At 58.5% G+C, this 22,943-nt stretch overlaps 2 protein-coding genes across 5 annotated transcripts; one reads left to right on the plus strand and one right to left on the minus strand.

Annotated features, from left to right (window-relative positions):
- Window positions 1-126: 126 nt before the first annotated feature.
- Window positions 127-8,193, minus strand: CTNS (cystinosin, lysosomal cystine transporter). 2 transcript variants are annotated; one of them, XM_020964783.2, is made up of 11 exons: window positions 7,960-8,193; window positions 7,101-7,169; window positions 5,875-5,953; window positions 4,952-5,036; window positions 4,724-4,827; window positions 4,505-4,636; window positions 3,384-3,483; window positions 3,184-3,303; window positions 2,605-2,775; window positions 2,234-2,351; window positions 127-781 (listed from the first exon to the last, which is right to left on the minus strand). In XM_020964783.2, the coding sequence occupies exons 2-11, from the start codon at window positions 7,159-7,161 to the stop codon at window positions 633-635; spliced, it is 1,119 nt and encodes a 372-aa protein (XP_020820442.1). In that variant the 5' UTR covers window positions 7,162-7,169; window positions 7,960-8,193; the 3' UTR covers window positions 127-632. The 2 variants fall into 2 exon arrangements, with proteins under 2 accessions (XP_020820442.1, XP_020820443.1); XM_020964784.2 differs by lacking the exon at window positions 127-781 and adding an exon at window positions 958-1,318 and having other exon boundaries at window positions 7,960-8,161.
- An 11-nt stretch (window positions 8,194-8,204) lies between these two features.
- On the plus strand, window positions 8,205-18,549 carry SHPK (sedoheptulokinase). Of its 3 annotated transcripts, none has more exons than XM_078147314.1 (9): window positions 8,423-8,439; window positions 10,057-10,553; window positions 11,736-11,877; window positions 12,902-13,085; window positions 13,458-13,610; window positions 13,913-14,136; window positions 14,677-14,877; window positions 16,562-17,011; window positions 17,946-18,549. In XM_078147314.1, the coding sequence occupies exons 2-8, from the start codon at window positions 10,470-10,472 to the stop codon at window positions 16,969-16,971; spliced, it is 1,398 nt and encodes a 465-aa protein (XP_078003440.1). In that variant the 5' UTR covers window positions 8,423-8,439; window positions 10,057-10,469; the 3' UTR covers window positions 16,972-17,011; window positions 17,946-18,549. The 3 variants fall into 3 exon arrangements, with proteins under 3 accessions (XP_020820439.1, XP_078003440.1, XP_020820441.1); XM_020964782.2 differs by lacking the exon at window positions 8,423-8,439 and adding an exon at window positions 8,463-9,936; XM_020964780.2 differs by lacking the exon at window positions 10,057-10,553 and having other exon boundaries at window positions 8,205-8,439; window positions 13,961-14,136.
- Window positions 18,550-22,943: the final 4,394 nt, after the last annotated feature.

Below are 22,943 nucleotides of genomic sequence, written 5' to 3' on the forward strand. Positions count from 1 at the left end.
CAGAGATCTCTGCTGGGGGTGCATGGGACTTTCCTCACCTGTTAATGGGGGTGGGGAGGGAAAGGGTCCAGCTGCTGGTGACAAGGGTTAACCAGACTGTTAAAACCAGATCATTGGCCAATAGTATGAAAAATTAACTGTTAGTTTTAATTTAAAACGGTAGATTTCTTACACTGATCTTTTAAAAATAAAATACATAGGAAGTAGAAAAAAATCATGTCCGCAAACCACCACCATCATTGCAGAGCTTCCTGAAGCAGAAGCAGGAGGGGGACAGGGAGACAGCAGAGAGCCGGGGGCCGGTGGCCACCCAGGGCCCGGGGAAGGGCACAGCCTTACACCCACGTGGAGCAGGAAGGACAGAGGGGTGGGCAGGCACGTGGGCTGGGTGCACTGAGGGTGTGTGGATGGTGTGTGTGGATGTCTGGTGTGCGTGCGTGCGTGTGTGTGCATGTCTGTGGAGCCCGAGGTTCCCCACCCCCCAAAAAACCTGCTTTTGGGAGTGTGGTCATGCAGGGGCAGCTGATTAAAGCTTGGTAAGACAGCCGCCTCCCCCCAAAAAGCTGTGGGACTGTGCCTCAGGCCAGGCCCTGCCTGGTTAGCAGCTTCGGGCAGAGGCATCAGCATGCAGGCTAGGAAGGAGCCCTGGGCTGGGATGCTTGGACAGAGCAGCGACAGACAGACAGCAGGCACCAGGGTGGCTGTGCTCCCTTCCCTCCTCCCTCCTCTGGCACGATGCTACTAGAAATGCGCCTCAGAACCTGTGAACGGTGGCCAGAGCCTTGAAAACACAAAACACAAAGAAAGGCATTTCTGAGCACTGGGGAAGCGTAGGTGTCCTCGGAGAAAGCGGCCTCTGTGCCGCGTACACAGGCGGCCGCTGGGAGGAGCCGGGAGGCCTGGGGGGAGGAGGGACCCCAGACAGACACCAATCCCATCATCCCGGGCACAAGCATCTCTCAAGCCAGGATCAGCGGGTTTTAATCTCAGCAGCCAATAGGCTTATGATAACAGAAAACTTGCTGGCTGTGAGCCAGCAAGTAAGCGAGCGCGGCGGCACGTCCGGCGGGCAGAGGCAGGAGCGCCATCCGTCGGACGACAAGGTTCCCGCGGTCCGGACAACAGGGCCGACACAGGACTGGCTGTGGCTCCTCGGCCTATGGGACTGGTGGGGCTGTCCGACAGAGCTAGGGGAGCTGCTCGTACCCTGGCTGTCTATATAAGCAGTAGTGCTGGACGATGAAAATGATGTCAAAGACAATGGAGAACATGCCGAGGCCAAACTTGGTGGGATCTCCAAAGATCAGGGTCCACTCATCTGTGAGCAGGCAAGAGGAGGCACGTGAGCCCCGGGGGAGCCCTCCTTCCCTCGGCCCAGCCGTGGCCAGGAGGCAGGAAGACCTGAGTTCAAGTTTAACCTCAGATGTGGCCTAGCTGGGTGACCCTGCAGCTGTCTGCCTCAGTCTCCTCATCTGTAAAACTGGGATAGAATAACCATACCCACCACCTCCTAGGGGCGTTGTGAGGATCCAATGAGGTCATGCTGGTAAAGAAAGCAGCCCCAGGCCCAGCACACAGTAGGCACCCAATAGGCACCAGCAGTCCTCAGCACTGTCTTCCCAAAGGGTAGTCAGAGCCTCCATGACGGCCACCCACCAGGCTGCTCTTGGGAGACAGGGGCATGAGTGAGGCCCAGAGCCTGCAGCCTCTGCCTGGAGGAGGACCCGGTCCATGAGGCCCTTGGGCCGGGTCAGGCCCACCTCCCAGCCTTGCTCCAGCCTCCTCCGGAGCTCCGGGAGAGCAGGCACCGCTGTGCGTTTGGAGCGTTTGTGTCCAGGGCCTGGCCCAGCTCCCTGCAGATGGCTGCATCCACCCCCTTCCCACCTGGGCCTTCCCAGGCCTGAGAAGCCCTCCCTTCTCTCTGCCCCTCAGCCCCTCAGACTGCGCTGAGGGTCCTTCCCTTTGACTCTGAGGATTTCTCCTGCTTCAGCATGGTTACTCTGGAGTCCTGCGGGGCACGACTCCCACGGCTCACCTACCACTTGCCTTCTCGAGGTGGGGGAAGGGGAAACTTGGAACTCAGAATTTTTTTAAAAAAATGTTAAAAATAATTAAAAGGGGAAAAAAGCCACTTAAGGGGCTGCTGGTGCCCGCCCCGCACTGCTGGTCTGAGGCTGCTCCTGCCCTCTGCCTCCCCCAGCCCAGAGCAGCGGCCGGGCGCCAGGCCGCTCACCGTTGTTGTAGGACTGGAGGAACATTTGGAGGAGGCTGAAGAAGCCTCCCGTGAAATCCAGCAGCACGTTGCCAATGCTCCAACCCTCTGTGCTCTTCCGGCGAAAGTTCAGGCACGCCTGGGACGCGGACAGAGGGGCAGAGGCACAGAGAGGGTGAGGAGGCCGGCGGCCCCGGGGCAGGGCCCCCTTCCCGCTTGGCACGCCCCCACACAGACCAGACACGTCCAAAGCCTCCCCTTTCACGTTCCCCTTCTCGCCGGCGCACACGTGCCTGCTTTCGGACTCCCCATGGCTCCTGCCAATCCCCCCCTTTCTGGGCCATGACCCCCCTGCCCCCAGGCTCTCGGTCCTGCCCCACTCCTGGGCCCACCTGTGGGAAGTACTTGACGAGTGTGATGGCCAGTTTGATGTAGGAGAAACAGAGGAGGAACTGCAGCCAGCTGACAGCCCCCGCAGTGGCCGCAAGCATCACGGCGAGCGCAAAGAGCCAGGACAGCACCAGGAAGCCCGTGCAGGCCCGGGACACCGCCTGGTCGCCTCTCTGAGGGCACAGAGCGGGGCGCTGCTGAGCGGGGACGGGGGCCTCGCGCAGAAGGGACGTGGGGGAGCCCAACCTCACCCTTGTCTCTGTTTCCTCGGCCCCACCCGCGCCCCATGCTGCCTCCGCTGGCACCTGGAAATCCCCAGAGAGGGCGGCCCCCCTCGAGCAGCCTCCAGCCCAGCCGGGACCAGCCGATGAGGCACACGCCAATGCCCCAGCGAGCTCCTGAGGGCACACCGTGGGCCTCATCCTCCTGGTCCTCTTGGACCTCGTGGGTTTGCCTAGCCAAGGTCCTTGCCCCACCTCTCCTGTCCTGGGGCTGTGACTCCTGTTTCTGAGGCAGGCCAGAGACCAGCCTCAGGCCACGCTAAGGAGACCCTCCCCTAACAGCAGCGACCCCTCGCCCACCTCGTACAGACAACACTGCCCAATGACCACCAGGGCGAGGACCACAGCGTGAAGGCTGAAGAAGACGTCATTGCTGTCCACGGGGTTCACTCCTGTGGGGTGTTCGCGTAGAAACTGCTCCTGAGGGGCCAGAGCAGAGAAGCGGTGAGCCGCAGGGTAGCGCTGACCGGGGCCCGAGGAGGGCAGACCTCACACCTCACCTTGATGTAGGGCACCCAAAAGAGGCCGACGTTGAACACGGCGTACGCTATGAAGCCCGTGAGGTTCAGGGCGATGAAGTCAAAGCTCAGGCCGACCACGCTGCAAAACAATGAGCCGAGACCCTCGTATCCGGAGCCCAGGGGCTGCCCCTCCCACCCACGCCCCCACAGAGCACTCCCCACTTCTGCTTCAGAAACCCAGGAAGGCCCCCTCTGTGGAAGGGCCCAATGTAGAGAGCCTGACCACGGGAGCAGGACAGGTCGGGGGGCAGAGGCCAAGAGGGCAGGAGTCTATCTGTGGCCTGCCAGCCCAGCTCCCATCATGGGCTGTGTGACCCACAGGGCCAGCAGTCACTAGTGAGAAGCAGCCCCTCCCCACCGCCCTGCCACAGGGCCAGGCAGGGAGGCCAGCCACCCTGGGGCCCCCAAGATGCAGGGACCTTCTCTAGCCCCTCCCCCCCTGAGGCTCAGGACCTTCTCTAGGGCCCCCCTGAGATGCAGGGTCCTTCTCTAGGTCACCCCCACCCCACCCCGAGGCTCAGGCACCTTCTCTAGGGCCCTCTCTCCCCAAGTTTGGGGATCCCTCCTTCCAACATGGCAGCAGGGGTGTGCATGTGCATGTGAGTGTGTTGGGGGGACACTGCTCCCTTCTTCCTTTGGTGACTGCATAAACCCATCTCTAAAAGATTACATGGTAGTGTCCTGGCTCTCCCCACTGACCTCTTAGGCCTCGCCGACATGGAAGGGGGTTGGCCATTTCTCCCACCTTTCCCTGATAACAGAACCCCGATGGGTGGCAGAGGCCCGATGCCTGGAATTCTGCTCAAGGGCTAGGCCATGGCACCTGGCCACCCCAGCCAAGCTTTTAGGGCACAAACCAGGGTGAGCACCTGGCTAGGGCTGGGAAGCCTGAGGCCCAACAACCCCAGCATGATGCCGCCTCCCTGGGTAGGGGCTTCCAGCCCCACTGCTGCCCCCTCAGCCTCTCACGGGCTCAGCAAGGCCCAGGGTCCGCAGTAAAGCACACTCACTCGCTCACTCCCCTTAGACGCAGCCCAGACGTGCCAGGTCGCCCCTCCTCCTGGGGAGATGAGGCCAGTGGCCCGCCCACCCCCCTTTACCTTTTGCGTCTCCAATTTTCGCACACCTGCGGGTAGAATGAGACACTCCAGGCCACAAAGTAGATCCATCCAATGACCTGGCTGAGCCACTCCAGAGCACGGCTGCGAAACACCAGGAAGTGGACGGGGGTCCTGTGAGGGGATCAGGATGCGGCGGTGAGGGGGCGAGGGTGGGCAGCTTCTCTGCCTACCCTGCCTGGCCGCTCCAGCCATGCTCACCTGGTCTGGTTGGAGCGGTCCAAGCTCAGACCCAGAGTCACTTGGCCCACGTCGCGCCCGGTCACAGAGAAAAAGAAAGCCTTCTGCCACGCTGGCACCACGACCTGCGAGGGGCAGCAGAGAGCCCTGCCCACGCAGCCCTGGTGCAGAGCGAGGGAGCCCCCCGTTCCCAGCCTCAAGGGAGGAGCTCCCAGGAATCCTCCCCACCACGGCCGACGAGCCGCTTACTTCATGAGGAAACTCGAGGATGGTTTTATTTTTGGAAACGTAGAGGACGTCCAGCATTAACACTGAGGCTACGTCCAGTGGAGCCCTGGGAAGGACGAGAGCAAGGTCACCTCTGGAACCTCAGGAGGTGGGAAGGGAGGAAGGTTAGGGCCAGTCAGGTCAGGCAGGAGGAGGAGGGAGCCCCCCTGCCCACACCTCAGGGGCGACATTCAGAGGTGTGGGGGAGGAGCCTGGGTGGTAGGTAGACAGACGTGATACAGGAGGATGGGCAGGGGGACCGGCTGGGGTGCCCGCTGGGACTGCTCAGAGGGCCCAAGCTGGGCAATGATGGCCATGGCATGGAGGAGGGGGGGTCCCCAGCCAGCCCTACCCCACCGGTCCATCTTGGCTCCCCCCACCACCCCCTCCAAGTTCAAAGTCCTCTGTTGCAGCCCTGACAAAGCTCACACCTAGCCCTGAGACGGTGTCCAGGCTCTCCTGCGCTGACCTGTCTGTGGGGGGTGACAGAACACAATCATGTGAGGGGGTGGGGGTGGGGCACGACAGGACAAAAGGAAGAGCCGGTGGTCCAGGGGGCTGTGCAAGGGGCAGGTGAGGCTTGGGGGGAGGGGGGGGACAGGAGAGGACCTACTCCCTTCCTGCCCCCCCAACCCTTGGACAACACGTGGCCCGAAGGCTGGGCCGCAGCTTCCTGGTCCACTCCTTTACAACTCACCCATCCTCACACACTCATGCTCCACACACACTGACACCCCCAACAATACACAAGGCTTGCACACCTCTATGTGCTCACGCACACTGACAAACACATGTGCTCCAAAAAGAGGCAAGACTCACACATACACATACACTCACAATTCACACCCACACACACACCATTGCTCCTTGAGGAGGAGGGTCCAAGCGTGGGCTGACACACTCACCCCAGAGTGATGGTGACATTTCTGGAGTCACCATTCTCAAGTTTCACCATCAGAGGGGCAGCGAGGCTCACAGTGGCGCCTGATGGGAGCAGATAAGCAGCGATTACAACTCCAAGCTAGGCCAGCCGCTGCTCCCCTCCCCAACCTTCAGGGTGCATGGTGAGTGGGGGGGACCAGGGAGGAAGGACAGTGTATGCCTAGCCAGCCGTGGCTCAATCACAGGAAGAGCCAGCTGGCCCCAAAAGGTCACCCTCGGGGCAACCAGGGCTTAAGGAGGGGACCCTCTGGTCTGGGCAGGCCAGGGTCCACTGCCTGGGCTGTAATCACGCTGACCACGTGATCAGTCTGGGGGGGGGGCCTCCAGAACTGCCAGCTGGCCCATTTTCTGGCCTTCTTTAGCAGAGCAGCTCACAAGCCAACCCAGAGAAGCAGAAATGCTGGAGAAGCCCCCCCCCCATGAGACTGGCCACACCCCCCACTCTCCCCTGCTGGTATGGTACCAAGGCTCACCCCCTTCCTCCCAAGTGACCCATGTTCCAGCATCACCGCCTCTGCCCCCCACCCACCCCCAAATGCTCACTGTCAGCCCGATCCCTCAGCCCACCTCAGGGGGCTGGCCCCTACATTCTCTGCAGAAAGTTTTTGGTCAATGTCCCCGGAGGAAACCTCATGTTAAAGAGGCCACTCTCCCCTGCTGTCCAGACAACTGTCTGGTAGTGGGGAGGCCCCTCAGCTCTCTGCCCGGGGTTTTCCTGCAAGGCTTGAGTGACCATGCCTTCACAGACAGAAGCCTCTGCCCAGATAACCTTCATCATCTCTATGGACTCCTCTCCTCCTGTCATGTGGACCAGGGTGGATGGGGACCTGATGGGCTCTGGTGTATGTGTGTCCCCGCCCACCCTGGTCAGCCTTAGGGACCAAGGGGCCAGGCACCATAACTCGACCCAATGACCCCCCTCTTCCAGTTACATCCTCAAAATGCACCCAGGAAAGGGGGGAGGGGGAAAGCTCAATGCTATCCTGGCAGAAGAACAGCCTCAGATAACTGAGGACTGGTACGTGGGGTCAGCGAGAAGGCAGCCAGAGGCAGCGCCTCCTGGACTTAAGAGATGCCCCCCAGACAACCCGGGGTCCTCCAGACTCGGGGCTGGGGCGGCCTTGACCCCTCCTGCCGATCCTGGCTCATCCTTAGACCCACTGACTGAGGGGAGCCCCCAGCCACTCACCACACACTCGAGTGAGCTCAGACACCAAGAGGAGCCACCATGACCATGACCACCTGGGCATGTTCTGGCCTAGAGGAGGGAATTTAAGGAGTCAGGGAGCCCCGATGATGGAAGCAAGCTCAGAGACCTTCCGGAGGTCCCCCCCCCCCCGCGTAAGGGGGGTCCGAGGTTGTTAGCCCCCAGCACCCCCTCCCTTATAAGGGGGTCCAGGGTTGTCCCCTCCCCCTGAGCCTCCTCCCTTATAAGAGAAGGTATCTAAGGTTGTTACCACACCCAGAGCCCCCTCCCTTGTAAGGGGGGGTTTCCAGGTCATCACCCCCTCCCCACCTTCTCTATATTGGGTTCCCTGCCCCGCCCCACCCCACCCCGCCCGAGCCCCTTCCTCTATAAGGGCTAGCTCCCAGGTCTTAAGAACCATCAGGGGAATGGGGTGGAGTGAGCTGGGCTGGAGGGTTCTTGGGCTGCAGCTGCGTTCCAAGTACCGCTGGGCCGGTGAGGAGCAAACTTCTGGAGGCTAGAGATGGAGCCCGAGGCCCGCCTGCCCCTCTCCCCCACCGCACTCAGGCGCCGGTGCCCCCCGCCAGGCTAGACGCCGGCCCGACGCCAGGCACTCCATCCCCTCTCCCTCTCCCTCCTGCCTCCGGAGCCCCGCCAGGCTGGAGCTCCGGCAGTCGTCCAGAGGGGCCTCGCGGGGCCCGCCTGTCCCCCTCCCCCATCGCACTCAGGCTCCGGTGCCCCCGATAGGCTAGACGCCAGCCCGACGCCAGGCACTCCATCCCCTCTCCCTCCCGCCCTGGAGCTCCGTCCGGCGGTCCGAAGGGGCCTCGCGGGGCCGGAGCCGCAGGCTGCATCCACTCACCCAGCAACTAAGCGAGGTAGAGAAACGAACGGCCCGTGACCAGGGCAGGAAGGTCTAGCTCAGCTGCCCCGCGGCTACTTGGGGGGCCGCCTTGGCCTGACGTGAAGGCCCGGCCCCGCCCCGCGGCCGGCCAGCCAATGGGAGGAGAGAAGCACCGCAGCGCCCCGCCCCGTCCCCACGCCCCCGACGCAGGGGCGGGCCGGAAGCGGCGGATCCTGCCCCCTGTGGGGCAGTCTGCGCCTCCGCCGCCCGTCATCGGCCTGTCTGCGCCTGCGCCGGCTTTTCCGCCCGCTTGGTACCATGGCGGCTGCGGGCGGCGACGGCCGAGACGGCTTCGTGCTGGGCCTCGACCTGGGCACCTCGTCCGTGAAGGCGGTCCTGCTGCAGGCCGGACCCCATGGCAGGCCCCTGGTTCCCACGGCCAGCGCCAGCCGGGCCACGCGAGCCGACGTGTCCCCGAGCGGGGAGGCCGGGCCACGGGTGAGCGGATGCCCCTCCCCCTCTGTCCTGCTCCCGTCCCCCTCCCCCTCCCCCCCTGCGAGGCCTGGTCTCTCTGGGCCCCTGGGGGCGGGGCCTCTCGAGCCTTCCCTCTCTGTGCCTCCTCTTGCCCCAGTCACCGCCCAGCTCCAAATCCAAGTCGGCCGGGCTGACCCGAAGGAATGTCTGAGCACTTGCAGAGGACCCACGTCCTGTGGGGAAGGGCCCCCGGGGATTTCAGGGAAGGAAGGTGGGGTAGGCGTCGAGCACAGCCGAGGCAAAGGCCCAGAGGTGGGAGATGGAGGGTCACTTCACTGCCCTGCCTGACCCATCCTCAGAGGCCAGGCCTCCTCTGTCCCAGCTTTGTTTGCTTCTGCAGTTTCTGCTCTGGTTTTGGGCTCCAGGGGGGATCCCATCTCTGCTGCTGCTGCTGCTGCTGCGCCCAGGACCCAGGTCCTGGAGGGGAGATTTTCTTTGCCCATGTTCTCCCAGGTGCATGCTTGCTACTGCGTCTGGCAGGTGAGCTGGCCAGACCCTCCTCTGGGGGCTCACAGCCTTGCAAGGGAGTGAGTGAGAGGCACAGAGGGCCCTGGGGCTCACATGCCTGGAAATGTGGCGCATGAAACACATGGAGCTACCAGGGAAACCTGGGGGGAGAGTGAGCCCCAGGCAAGAGCCTCTGCCCCCATTGAGGGTCCAGAGAAGCCCCCTCAGGAGGGGGGCCAGAGCGCTGGGCCCTTGGAAGTCGACCAGGGACGTGAGCCTGTGCCCGCGCTGTGCCAAGGGCCAGGAGATGCCCCAGAGGAGCTCCTGGTCTGATTGCCCAGACTTTGGCCTGCTAGCTGGTAACTTCTTGGTGAGGGTCAGTGACTGGCTGGCATGCGTCAAGGGGAAGGACTCCAGTCTGGCAGGGGTGGCCCCTGTCCCCAGCACCATCCTGGGGCCTGGAGGAGGTTGTTGTCAAAAGAGTCAGGGTGGGGGACGAGCTTGTGTTGGGGGGTGCAGAGGAGACAGGTGGGAGCAGAGTTAAGATCACACAGTGGCCGACAAAGCAGATGCTCCTGGCGCAGCTGTGGACGTTTGGCCATGCCAGCAGGTGGATGGTGTGAGGCACCGGCAGGATCTGGGACGCCCAAGAGATGGGAGAAGGGTTTGATGTCATCTCCCACCGAGGCAGATGTGCTGGAGTCTCCCTGGAGAGAGGATCTTCACAGGTCCTGCCCCTTTAGCCTGCCTGATAACCAGCCATGAAAGCTCTGGGGGCTTGGATGGTCCCCAAGATCTGGTTGGGCTTCTCGTTTAGAAAGTAGTATTCATTAGGTACTCGAAAGCACAGATGTGTGCACGCGATTGAAACGAAGGTAAACCAAGGCACAAAGTTCCAAGCACAGTCATTGCTGATGCCAGGGGTGTCTCGACTCGACGTGTTCAGCCAGAGACCATGAGATGGGGCTTCCTGGCCTTCGTGTGGTTTGGGGAGCACAGGAGAGCAGAGAACAGGTCGTGTCACTGATGGAAAACAAGGGGACTGGCCCGAGGTCTGGGATGCGGGGCTAGCTTGAGGGAAGCCGATGGGCGGTGCTGGGCATTGGTGAAGGACTAACGGCCGGCACCCTGCAGGCCTCCCTTCAGTGTGCGCGGGTGGCGAGATGTGGAGAGACTACGTACTGCTTTGAGGTGGCTCGTGGGGCACCTGGACCGGCCATCACTGAATACCTGAGTCAGATGTAACATCACTTTTGGTTTCCTCACGTCCTGAACTGAGAGGGGAAAGGGGCCTTTCCAGACGAGGAGACAGGCTCAGAGAGGGCCACCGGCCAACGAGGGAGCCGTGAGGCACTGTGACCCTTGCTGTGGAGTCAGGAGAGCTCAGCGTCCATCGTGTGTGGCTCAGTGGGCTCGATTTTCTCCGAGGGAGTGCTTTCTCAGGGCCGGGCCATGTGGGAGGCAGAGTCCCTGTTCGTGAGAAGCACTGTTCTCTGGGAGAGACCCTGAAGAATTGGAACTCCCAGCCCAGAGGAACCAGCGGAAGAATGAGAAGATGCAGTGGCCGGCTGTCCACACTCTTGGCCCAGTGTAGGTGCTTCATCGCGCCCGGAAGAGCCTGGAGCAGGCAAGTGAGTCACGTAAGCTGGAGGCGGAGAAAGGAGGAGCACCAGGGCCAGGAGGCGGCGGGCCTTCCCCCTCCCCCACAGGTGCTGCCAGGCCAGCCACGTGCCGTGTTCCCATGAGGATTGCAGTGGAGATGGGTGACTGCGCTCTCCGCCTTCCACCCCATTCCTGGGAGACGATGCCCTGGGTTTGCAGTGGAGGGGCTGCTTGGAGGGGAGGTCTCTGGTGGAGTGCCCCAGGGCTCTGTGCTTTTGTCTATGACCAGCCAGTCCAGGCCCAAAAGCCCAAGAAGCCTCTACTTCCACTTGGTGACCTCGTCAGCTCCGGGGCTTACTGAATCTCCCCTGGCTGACCCCCAGTCTGGCCTCTCCCTGAGTGAATGAACAAAGCATTCAGTAAGCACTTGTTGTGTGCATGGTTTCTACGAGAAGCCTCTCTGGATCCCCACTGAGTGGTTCCCCCCCCCCAGGTTCCCCATCCTTTGCCCTAGATACATCTGGGGGCATGGTCATTGGCGTGCACCTGGTGGGCAGGGACCTTTGTTTCTGACATTGCCCTGCCCCTTGGCATAGGGCCAGGCGTGTAGTAGGTGCTTTTGAAATGCTTGACATTCCAAGTTCTCTGGGGGTCCCACGCTGTCCCTCGTAGAGGTGACCTCGTGAAAAGAGCAGAGGGGGGAGAAGGGAGAGACTGCCTCAGGGCTGCTTGGTTCTTAGCATATGCCCTCCATTTTCCTTGTTTTCTGGGTCCCTGAGACCCTGCCTTCTGCCCAATTCACACACACCCCCCTGGAGCGGGAGCTGCGTGAGAGTCAGAGAAACTGGGCCTCCTTCCCGTCCCAGGCTCTCTGCTCGGGAGGTGCCATCCTGCTAGAGAGAGAGTGTGTGTGTGCCCATGTGTGTGTGCTCAGGCGTGTGCCCATGTGTGTCTGTGCTTACGCACATGCCTGTGTCTGTGCTCATGTATGTACCTGTGTCTTTGTGCTCACACACGTACCTGCATCTGCCACGTGGGTCTGTGCTCACGCGTGAGCCTGTGCGTGCCCACGTGTGCCGTACTCACGTGTACACCTCGGAGTCTCTCCTGGATCTGGGCACCGCTGCTCTGTGTTGGGTTCGAGGACCGCCGAGCTGAGCCCCTTGTGCGGGGCCTTTTGGTGATTCGTGGCTCGGTCCCGGTATCTCCAGGGCCAGGAACAGGACGTGCACAGAATCCTGCAGGCTCTGAGTGAATGTCTCAGGGCTCTCCCCATGTGGCAGCTGCAGAGTGTCCGTGGCATCGGCGTGTCGGGACAGATGCATGGGGTCATGTTTTGGAAAAGCCACCAAGGTAATTGATCTGTCGCCCCAGGGGGAAGGGCCCTTGTTCCAGCGCTGAGAAATTCCGTGGCAGCCCCCCTGAAAAGGGCAGGGGGCAGAGGCCAGTCTGGGTCCTGGGTCAGTTGCTGCTTGGTGCCTCCCTCAAGGGCATCTGATTCAAAGCTAGGTCACAGCTTGGGCGGTTGGGGGGGAGGACGGGACAGGGAAGCAAGCCCTGGCCTTGAGGCCGGGGCAGCCTTCGACCCCGGTAACTGTAAGTCACATCCCCTCTCTGCCTCAGTTTCATCTTCTTCCGGGGGAGTCTTGGTCACTCCTCCCAGGGCCAAGGTCGGCACTGCAGGAGCTGTGATATGGCGACTGAGTCATGAGGCAGGCCTCCAGCGCTTCTGCTCAAAGACCCCTGGGCCGGTGATCAGGGAGGGGTTCAGGCAGCTTTGCCTATGGGGCCGGCTGTGCCAAGCCTCTCTGCACGCTGGGCCCCTCCCCCTGGGTTCTCTTGGGACGGAGCTGGGGCGTTGCAGGGTCGGGACCTTTGGGCCTGGTTCCAGACCCTGACACGTGCATCCCCAGGCTGCCCACCTGACCGTCAGGCCTCTGCCTGTGGCCATGGTCCCTCCCAGGACCTCTGGCTGCCCTTGCTCAGGCATCCTGCCTCCTCCCTCTAGGTGTTAGCCCTGAGGAGGCCCTTTTCACCCTCCCCCACTCTATGTAGTCTGCAGCCACGAGCATTGATTATGCACGTACTGTGTACCAGGTACTGTGCTGGGTACCTGCCCAGCCTCCCAACAGCACTCTTACCCCATTTGGCAGTTGAGGAAACAGGCTGAGAGCAAGGAAGAGATCAGCCCAGGTTCCCACCGCTGGGGCCCCGTCTGGTGTCTGAGACCTGACGTGAGGCCCAGTCCTCTGGCCATCGTCCCGACAGCAGCGACGTCCTCAACCAGGCAGCTCTGAGGGCAACGTTAGGAGGTGGGACGGGGGTGTGGCCCGTGTCATATCAGGCCTTGAGTGTCCGGGGACGTGGCTCCTTTCAGCTTGCTCCTGGACGGAGAATGGCCCCCATGGCATCTTTGAGCCGCAGCAGGTCAGCCGTCTCATTACCTGGCAGGATGGCCGCTGTACCAACAGCTTCCTGGAGTCCCTCCCGCAGCCCGAGTCCCACCTCAGTGTGGCGACGGGTTTTGGCTCTGCCACCATCTACTGGCTTTCGCGCCACAGGTAGGTCCCAAGGCCCCAGAGCGGAACTTCCTCGCCACCGGGGGCCGAGGCCAAAGAGCTTCCTCATCTCTGGAAGGATTTTCTTTTCCCTTCATCTCCTCACCCCCCTGTCGGGGTGTCCTGCTGTGGCCCCAAGGGCAGAGAGGCAAGGCTCATTTTCCACTGCCCTTTGCCTTGCGCTGCTTTCCCAGCATCAGCTCTCAGGACCTCTGTCCGCACCCTGCAAGCATGGGTCAGAGCTCAGGAAGCCCTGCCACGTTGGCCCTGGCGGCAGTGTCCAGTGACTGACCCCATAGAGCAGCGATTGGGGGGTGCTGGCTCCGATTCAGACCCCTGGGTGGCAGGCCATGTGGTTTTTGTTTTTGCCAACAGCCCCGAGTTCCTGAAGCCATATAGTGCAGCAGGCACCATACAAGACTATGTGGTGGCCATGCTGTGTGGCCTGCAGAGACCCCTCATGTCTGATCACAACGCAGCCAGCTGGGGATACTTCAACACTGACAGCCGAAGCTGGAATTCCCGCATGTGAGTCTCTGGCACCCCTTGGAGTCTGCTGCCGAGGGTGTGGATAGCAGGCCACCTGGGAAAGGGGAGGCTGTGGCTACCCTTCTACCCCGAGTGCTCGGCTGGCTGGCCCCTGTTCTCACGGCAGGCTTCGGGTCTCTGACGCCCTGGTGCCATCTTGGCTTTATTCTTGCCCATCTCCCGTGATGGGTTCCTGGAGACCCCCTGCTCCCCTCCCTGCAGTCGGGCCTGCAAAAGCTCCCCTTGGGGTTGGCGGAGGTCCAGGTGCAGCTTCTAGGTCCCCTAAGCCCGTTTTGCTTTAGGGGAGATGGTGGCCCAGGCAGCAGTGGGGATGCCGCCTTGTTTTACAGTTTAGAAGAGTCTGGCTTTCCCACCCACCTGCTCCCAGATGTGGCTGAGGCCGGTACCATAGCAGGGTGGAGCGCCCACCAGTGGTTCGGCATCCCCCAGGGGACTAGAGTCGGTGTGGCCCTGGGGGACCTTCAGTGTTCTGTGTATTCCTGTATGTCCCGGAGCACAGACGCAGGTGAGAGCGGGCAGGGCTGCCGGTGGTGCCATCCGCTCATTTGGCAACGGATGTGCCATCCTCTGGTGTGTGTCTGTCAGCCAGACCAGACCTCCCTTGCTGATTCAGAATCAGGCGATTCCAAGAACTAGGCCATGAGATCCCCAGGGTGCCGGGCCTGCACTATGTGATTTAGACAGTGCTGGCGGGGGGGATTTTGATTCTGTGGGCCCTCCTGGGCCAGCCCGCTTGTGGGCGTTGGAAGTGGGCTTTCATTCACTTGTTTGACCCTAACCCACGCTTGGGTGGCATGTTAGACTCCTGCCTGGCCTCACATGTGAGCTGCTGCTCACATACTGGACATTGTCCAGCCTCCATCTAAAGAAAGCTGACCCTGCCCTTGCCCATAGCCGTGACTCATGCCCCACCCTGCCCGACGGAGTATGCGACTTAGCCCAGCAAGGCAAGGGAAGGTCAGCCCGTCAGTCCCCACCCGGCCCTGCCTTGGCCACCCAGGGTCATGGGCCAGGCCTAAGTTCATCTTCTTCTCTGGGTGTTCAGTTCTCAACATCAGCACCTCCGTGCAGCTGGCAGCCTCCATGCCTCCAGGGTTCAAGCCTGCAAAATGCCCTGATCCTTCAGCCCCGGTAGCTTACTTTCCCTACTTCAACCGGACCTACCTGGGAGTCGCTGCGTCTCTCAATGGCGGCAACGTGCTGGCCACGTTTGTCACCATGCTGGCTCAGTGGATGGCGGATCTAGGTAAATCAGCCCCCAGGGGCAGAGGAGCATCAATTGAACGCATACTGTGTGCCAGGCCCTGGGCTTGGGCTAACGATACCAGGAAGGCAAAAGGCAGTCCCTACCCTCAGGGAGCCCTTGTGCAGACAGGACAGATTGGAGAGAAGCAGTGAAAGGCCTGGGAAAGGCTTCTTGGAGAAGGTGAGACTTGAGCTGAGACTCAGCAGAAGCTAGGGAGGCCCAAAGACAGAGGGGAGGAGAGAAAGCATTCTAGGCAGGGGGCACTGTGGGTGCAGACACCCAGCATCTGGAGATGGAGGGTCTCATGCCAAGAACTGCCAGGAGGCCAGTTCCTGGCCCAAAGTACACAGTGGGGAGGGTGGTAAAGCCTTTTTATGGCTATGCAAAGTTCGCTTGCTTGACATTTGCCAAATACCTATCGATCACCCACTGCATGCAGAGTACCTTGGTAGGGGCTGGTAGAGATAAAACATTTAGAGGAGTGTGACACAGAGATTTCGAAAGATGGAGAAATTGAGGCCGAAAGTGGTCACACTGGAGGGAATCCTGGGCCTCAGTCTCTGCTGCTCCGTGCCCCAAGTCCTGCTGGGCTTTCGAGGACGGGTGGTAGCCCGGCAGCTGGCCCAGGTGGAGGCAGATGCCTTCAAGTTAGAGAGGAGGCAGCCTGGGGGTGCAGGGGGTGGGATGCTTGACTTGAGAGGGCCTTGAATGTCAGGCAGAGCATTTGGGACAGCCCTGGGAGGTAGGTGTCATTCAGAAGGTGGTTTAAGATGGCAATGGGAAGGATCTTGTAGAGCGAGCAGAGAGGGGAGGCTGTGACGGAGGAGAAGGCAATGAGACGTGCAAGGGCTGCTGGGGGCTGGGAGAGGGGTGAGACCCAGAGTCCCGACGTGCCAGGCCCAGCAGCAGAGTTGAGGGAAAGATGGAGGCCTGGAGGTATGAGACCTTTGCGGGGGGGGGGGGCCAGGAGAGGACAGATAGACCCTTGGGGACTGGGGTGGGAGTGGTATCAGGAAGTCAAGGAGGACTGAGGAGGGCAGGCAGGAAGGCCTCTGGACTTGGTGAGCATGGTAGAAGCTGGCCAGGGGCTGGGCCTGAGTGAACAGCACAGAGAAGTCCTCAGCAGAGAGGGTGGGGATGAGAATACCTGAGTGAAGGAAGAAGAAGGGGGGGGTCATGGGGCCATGGGGACTGAACATGGGGGTTGGGCTGGAGGCAGGAGTGAGGGCATCCTTCCAGCAAAGCAGGGGGTGCTGTCGTCTGCCATAAGGATGGTGGTGGAGAGCAGAACAGTGTGCTCTGGAGATCCTTGGAGAGAGCACAGCAGGCAAGCCTCTACTGCTCTGGGATACCCCTTTAGGGGGCTTTGCTGGGCAGGGGAGGGGGCTTCAGGGTGCCATGGAGACTTGTATCCCAGCATGGAGCCTGGCACACAATAGGTTTTTAGTTCATGTCTAAAAATGCTTCGCTGGGTTTGGGACGTGAGCAGCACAAATCTGCTTGGCTCCTGCAGGTGTCGGACCCCATGAGCCCGGCACTGTTTCTCACCACTGAGCTAAGGAGCCTCTGGGTGGGGGGGTACAATGGACTGTCCCCTCCCACTTGGGAAATGTGTGTTCTCACTGCATCAGGGAAAACACCCAAGGGCTGACTGGCTGCATTGACATTTTCTTTATTTTGATAGGATTGGACGTTTTGGAGACTCTTATTTATTCCCAGATGATCCAGACAGCCCTGGCCCAGACAGACACCCCGCTCATCATTAATCCGACTCTTTTGGGAGAGAGACACCTTCCCGAGGAGCAGGCATCTGTGAGCAGCATCTCTCCGTCGAATCTGTCTCTTGGGCACGTGACCAGAGCTTTATGCCGTGGCATCGTTCAGAACATCCACGCCATGCTGCCATCTCAGCAGCTGAAAGCATGGGGTATAGAGCGGGTGATTGGTAGCGGCAGTGCCCTGTCCAGAAATGAGGTGCTAAGGCAAGAAGCGGAGAAGGCCTTCCCCCTCCCCTTCTCCTATGGCCAGGATGTGGATGCTGCAGCCGGTGCTGCCCTGGTGATGCTGCAGGAAAGCGCCCGGGGGGACAGCTGAAGGGCACCGGAGGCCTTGCTTTTTCTAATCATTCTTGATGGTATTTTGATTTCTTCACTTGGGTTTACGCTCTGTCCATCCATCCATAGGGGTGGACTGATCTCCAAGCAGGCCCCTGGGGAACCCAGACCCCCTGGAAGTAGTGGGGAAAAGGAGGATCCCAAGTCTGCCTCAGCATACAATCTAAAAGTGGCTCCTGGTTCAGAGCCATCCTTCAAGAAGGAAAAGCTGAGCACAATCACTACCCTGTTGTCCCAACTTCCCGGGAGCACCCTCTTAATGATTCCCTAGTGGGCAAGGTGAGGGTGAATGCATCATTCTTTAGTAGCTGACCTATCATTCTCTAGGAACTGGAAAAGTGTGTTGGTACCAAGAATTAGGGTCTGGCTTCTTATCTGCTCTCAAGCTTAAACCACCATCTTGGAAAAGGCCCAAAGACACAGCTGACTGGTCTGCCACCATCAGCAGGGTGGCATAGATAGACTGAATGCCTTTCCTGGAACATGGACAAGTTTGAGTCAGTTTATCATAGATGGTTGCTTGGGCACCTTTGGGCTCCTAAACACGCTGACAGGAGAGCTGGCCAGGGTCTGGGAGGGGATCTGTGGCCCTATGGTGTGGTTTTCCAGACCCAAAGAGAGTCAGCTAGCTAAGCTGCTGCACTGTGCTGTGCCACAAGACCAGGCTTTTAACAGGCTGTGAAAGGCAAGTGTATGGAATACAGTGTCAGCATTAGCGCCCTTGCTGGCTCTAGGGCTCCCAGGGGGTGCTGTCGGAGTGCCTGACCACGACAGTAGCACTGCCGTTCCCGGGGTTCTTTGTGTTGTTGGATATCTGGGAGGGCCCAGTCACCAGCCATCGATGAGTCTTATTCATCGAGCTCTGTGGAGGCCAGAGGTGGCCCGCGGCCCTTTTGTGGGGTGGCAGTCCTTCAGTGCCTGACGCCTGTAGACACCTGTTGCTCTACTTTGCAGAATAACGGTGATAAAATCAAGCATAAGGATCTGGATACCCAAGTGTTTTCAATCTTCAACTAATTAATAGGGAAGCTGCTTGAAAGGCTTCCTAAGGCACTGCTCAGACCCTGCCTGAAGGTGATACTCATCCTGAACACCCAGTACCCCAAGACACACCAGTCAGCCAGAGGGTGGCTAGAATGCCGTGAGGCTGGAAATCATGGCGGCTGAGGAAGAGCTGAAGCAAGTGGGGCCATTTGGCCCGAAGAAGAGACTTGGAGTTGACATGATGGTTGCCCGCACTGGCTTTGCCTTGCTTGGGGCAGAGGAGCAGTGGAGTGGAGGGCTTGGCTTGAGTGGAAGGGCCTGGCTGCCCTCCAGGGTCCCCAGCAGCTTGCTGCTAATTGAACTTGATTTTAACGGTCAGGACCAATGCTTTCAACATTGAATGCTGAGATTTGGAGTATGAGCAGAATCAAAGTGTTACTTGGCCCTCATTGCAGGGCTTGGCACGTAAATGCTTCTTGATTGTTTTATGAACCTCTTTTTATAAAATGGATTTGATTCCTATGGAATAATTGTCATAATGTTTTGTATTAATTAAAGGGCAAGGCTCTAGAAACTCGTGAAACGTATGGGTGTCTTTGTTGAAAGTCCCCACTTGTATCGGGAAGGCCCCTGTTCTTGGATGGACGTGGAGAGGTGGTCATCCTGAGCTCCAGTCCTGTGTCACCAGCAGCATGCTGGCCGTCTCCATCTGGCTTTTCACTGACCAGTTCGGGCTGGCTTTCTTCACAACCCTGTTTGCTGTAGGAAAAGTGTATGAAATTCGGAGCCCTTTGCGAAGCTTCCCAGCTGGTTAATGCCTGAGCTAGATGCCACAATACGGGGCATGAACACAATGAATCACTGAACTCTTGCCTAGAGATTTCCGGTTAGGGTGTGTGTTCAAAATACCAAACATAACAACTTCTTGTGCAGAATAAAAAGCAATTCATCTTGTGACTGAAAACAAAAGCCTGGCTCTTCACTGATTGTCCAGCACAGACCTGACCAGCCCACTCCCCTGCTCCAGGACCTCCAGCATCGCCCTGGGATCAGATGATGATTCCTCTGTTGGGCGTTTAGGCTTTTTACAACTTGCTGGTGGCCTGTTTGTCCAGACAAGTTGTTCATTACTCCCTTTCAGATGCTCTGCCATCCAGACAAGTGGCTCACTTGCTATTGCGCCTCCTGATTCTGCCTTTGAGAATCCCTCACTTCCTCCAAAGCTTGGCTCAAGGCCAGCCACAGAAAGCTTTTCTTGACTCCCCACCCTCGCCCCAAAGACCACCTTGGCTTGATTTTTTGTTTACCTTACTCTATTTTGTGTCTTCTAATAGGGGTCCTTTTGTTACCCCTTGAGGGCAGGGTCAGTCTTTCACATCTATCTTTATACTGGCAGGGGGCTGGCATTGAATAAGCTCTTGATAAATGCTTGCTGGTTGGTAGAATGAGAGGCAGTGTCCAGCAGGTGATGGAAAACTAGCCCAGGAGAGAGGTCAGGGCTAGAAATCCGCATTTGGTTGAGAAGTTATAACACCTGGCATGTCTGTAGTGCTTTGTGAGTATCAACTCATTTAATACAACATAGGAAGAGAATATTGATGGGGTGTGGACCCAGGCTGAGACCTTTGCCCCTTACTCCAAAAAGAATTTGGGTCCCATTTGTCTAAGGGATTCTCCTTGAATTCTCCCATTTGGTCTAGGTCTGTAGCATTCCCCTGAGGCCATGGTCCTATCAACTGACCTTTCATTATCGCCTAATCTCCCAATTCTCTGTAGCCCTTAATCTGGCCTAGCCCTCCATTGTTTTACCTGCCTACATATGGCCCCTGGCTACTTCTCACCCATAACCCTATCTAGATCCCACTCTCAACCTCCCAGTCACTCCCATCAAGATCCTTCCTAGATCCCTCCCGAAGTCTTTCTTTGTATAAGGTCCATGTAGTGTCCATTTAAGATGCTTAGATTTTTACAGTCTAGCCAATAGCTTACACATACTCAGATTCCTTAAGAGTCTGGCTAATATGACCAATCCTTAACAAGCCTTGTCTCTGGCTGAAAAAAGGCTTGGGTCGAATTCAGGTAGGACCTGCATGTGTTGATTTTGGGGTTCTGGCACCCCTAAACCTCTAGACCTCATCAATATCATCCCATTTTACAGATGGGGAAACTAAGGCCTGGAGAGGCTAAGGAATTTGCCTGGAGTCACACAGAGTTGGGGCCGGGATTTGAGTCTATCAATAGTGTAAAAAACAGTTGTATTGACTTGTCATTCCCTGAGGGCTGGAAAAGGGAGTCCAATCCTTTTCCTCAAGGATGGGACAATTTTCCAAACTGTCCAAGAGATGAAGCAGTTCTGTCTCACGGGAGGAGGGGGACCCAGCCAGAGTAGAAGTCCAGCGGCATTTTACGTGAGGGCATGGAGGTGAAAGGGTGCAGCTAGGTGGCACAATAGATAGAATGTTGGGCTTAGGATCAGGATGACTCATTTTCCTGAGTTCAAAATGGGACCTCAGACCCTTCTTAGCTGTGTGACCCTGGGCAGGTCACTCCACCCCAGTTTCTCACCTGTAAAACAAACTGGAGAAGGAAATGGTGAACCACTGCAGTATCTTTGCCAAGAAATCCCCAAATGGGATCTCAAATGACTCAGTCGCAACTGAAACGATGCAACTACATAATGGTGAAAAGGGCCCATAAGGAGAATCGAGTCAGCAAGGCAGGGCAGAACTGTGGGGGTGGGGAGAAAAATGACAAGAAGACTGCAAAGGGCAGCTCAGGTTCCCAGTCTGGACATGTGTGAGAGCCAGGAAGGGGTGGGGAGTGAGTAAGAGCAGAAAGGAGGCTTGAGGCTGGAGGGAGGAGGGCCTGGCCCAGGATGAAACTGAGAAGGGCCAACCTTAGTCAGTGGGGGAGGAGGGCAGGGAGCATCAGTCTGGCCTGCTAGGAATGCTGTAGGTGGGAATTCCTGCCTTGGGCAGAGTTGGGGCTGGGGTGCCATACTAGACAGCCTCTGAGGAAGGCCCTTTGTAGCTGGCAGAAAGTGAGCCCAAGCTCTGGACAGGCAGCTGTCGCTGAAATGATTTCTTGGACATCTCATCTCCTGGGACACCAGGGGGAGTCCAGTCATCAGAAGCCCAGCCCCAGGAATCCTGCCATGTTCGGAAGGCAGGTTCGAGACCTCTCCGGTGTGTGGCCTGAGGTCCTGCCTAGCCTTGGGGTAGAGAGGCCCAGTGCCAAGCAGGCCATGATGGGCTATTGGCCTCTGCTGTCTCATCAGAGGCGGGCCTCCCTCAGGCCTGTGACTGCTAGTGGCCTTGCTGGGCCAGCCTGGAAGCCTGACTCAATCCCCCCTTCTCCCTTCTCTCCTTGCTGAATCCCCAGGGCCCTGCCCACCCAACCCCCTTCTCTTGCCCTCCTGCAGAGCAGCACCTCTGAGATGCTCAGGAGCTGCATCCTTGACAAAGAGCCTTTCTCCCAGCCGGGCCTGCCTGGCTGAGTCAAGACTTCCTGATGTCACGTTGTTTATAGACGCTTCTGCTGTGGAGGAGAATTAGCTCCTGTTGTGGCTGATTGCCTCTTAATGAATCCCACAGGCAGTCATTCTCCTCCTCTAAGCATTAGGAAGAATCCTCTGGTGTCCGTTGATTGGGCCAACATCGGGCCAAAGGCGAGAGAGTTGGTTGAAACTCTTCGAGTTCTGCAAATAGCTTTAGCCTAGAGAGGCCTTCACAGATCAATTAAAACAATCCATACTCCCTAAAACATTGCCTCACCCCACACCGCAGCCCAGATCTACGGGCACTAGAGCCCTGCCCACCCCACTCCCACATCCCCACCCTTTTCTCAGGCTCAAGCTCTGAAGCCTCTCTCCATTGGCCATGCCCATACCAGCAGTGGGGGGGGGGGGGGATCGGGAACACAGAGAAAATCTGTGGGTAGACACTTGTCTAACTTGTCTGTTTGCAAAGAAGACCTTGGCCAGGCCATTACTGAAAGCCCCTCAATGTGCCCAGGAATGGAGCAGATCTAGAGGGAGGCCTCCAGAAGGAAGCAATTTGCCCCTTATGTGAGGTCTGCAGATCTCTGCAGAAGCAGATAAAGACTGGTGGACTCTAGAGTCATAAGGAGAAGGTCCTGGGAGGGGCATTGTCAAGGCACAAAAGCACAAGGGTTAGAGGTTGTCTTTGCCTGAGGCCCAGAGAGATGAAGCAGCTTTGAAAATGTCACCTCTGTCCCAAAGCCCCTTATTGGTGGAGATGAGTCTCACTGGGAGGGAGTGAAGAGCTGAGCCCCAAGTCTGGGCTCTTCCCACTGGACAGACCACTGCTCACTGCCCTCAGAAGGAAGCCAGTGCATCGTGTGGTCTTTGCCAGGCTGTTCTGCACAAACCATCCTCACACCCTCCTTCAAGCAGCTGTCACCTCTCACCAGGACTATTCAGAGTCGAGCACCCCATCTCAAGGCACTCCCCCCTCCAATCTGTGCACCAAGAGTCCCAAAGTAATTTTCCTAAAGTGAAGGTTAGACCATGTTACACACGCCTCTCCCTGCAATAAATCCCAATATCCTCCTCATGTCTCTAGGCTCAATCAAATCAACAATTGTTTATGAAGCACTTCCATGTGCCAGGTACTGTGCTTGGTGCTGGGGGTCCAAGGAAGAATGAAATCATCCCTGCCCACCAGGAGCTTATGTTCTAATGGGTCAGATAAGGACGTATAAAAACAGAGAGGACAGCATCAGGAGAATGTGATTAAATCGAACACACCACCAGGTCAGGTGGGAGGGCGGGCACCAGCAGCTGGGTGGCTGAGTGGGGGTGATCAGGGAAGGCTTCACAGCACAAGGCAGTAGGTTAGGGTTACGGTTAGTTTCTAGCCCTAACCCTAAATGTGCACCTGAGCAACATTTTAAAGGAGGGGAGGGAGAGGAGGGTGAGGCCTGAATGGAGGGTGTGGCCAGGACAAA

The sequence above is a fragment of the Phascolarctos cinereus genome, unplaced genomic scaffold, assembly GCF_003287225.1.
Source record: "Phascolarctos cinereus isolate Bilbo 61053 unplaced genomic scaffold, phaCin_HiC Scaffold_7;HRSCAF=346, whole genome shotgun sequence".
Classification (NCBI taxonomy): domain Eukaryota; kingdom Metazoa; phylum Chordata; class Mammalia; order Diprotodontia; family Phascolarctidae; genus Phascolarctos; species Phascolarctos cinereus.

Coding starts and splice junctions, on each gene's coding strand:
- CTNS (XM_020964783.2), bottom strand. CDS start 7,161: ATGCCCAGGTGGTCATGGTCATGGTGGCTCCTCTTGGTGTCTGAGCTC. Junction 3,304..3,383: donor TTTGGGTGCCCTACATCAAG/GTGAGGTGTGAG, acceptor CTGGCCCCTCAG/GAGCAGTTTCTACGCGAACA. Junction 2,776..3,183: donor GGCAGTGTTGTCTGTACGAG/GTGGGCGAGGGG, acceptor CTGTGCCCTCAG/AGAGGCGACCAGGCGGTGTC.
- SHPK (XM_020964780.2), top strand. CDS start 8,260: ATGGCGGCTGCGGGCGGCGACGGCCGAGACGGCTTCGTGCTGGGCCTC. Junction 11,878..12,901: donor GTTTTGGAAAAGCCACCAAG/GTAATTGATCTG, acceptor GGCTCCTTTCAG/CTTGCTCCTGGACGGAGAAT. Junction 14,137..14,676: donor GTCCCGGAGCACAGACGCAG/GTGAGAGCGGGC, acceptor CTGGGTGTTCAG/TTCTCAACATCAGCACCTCC.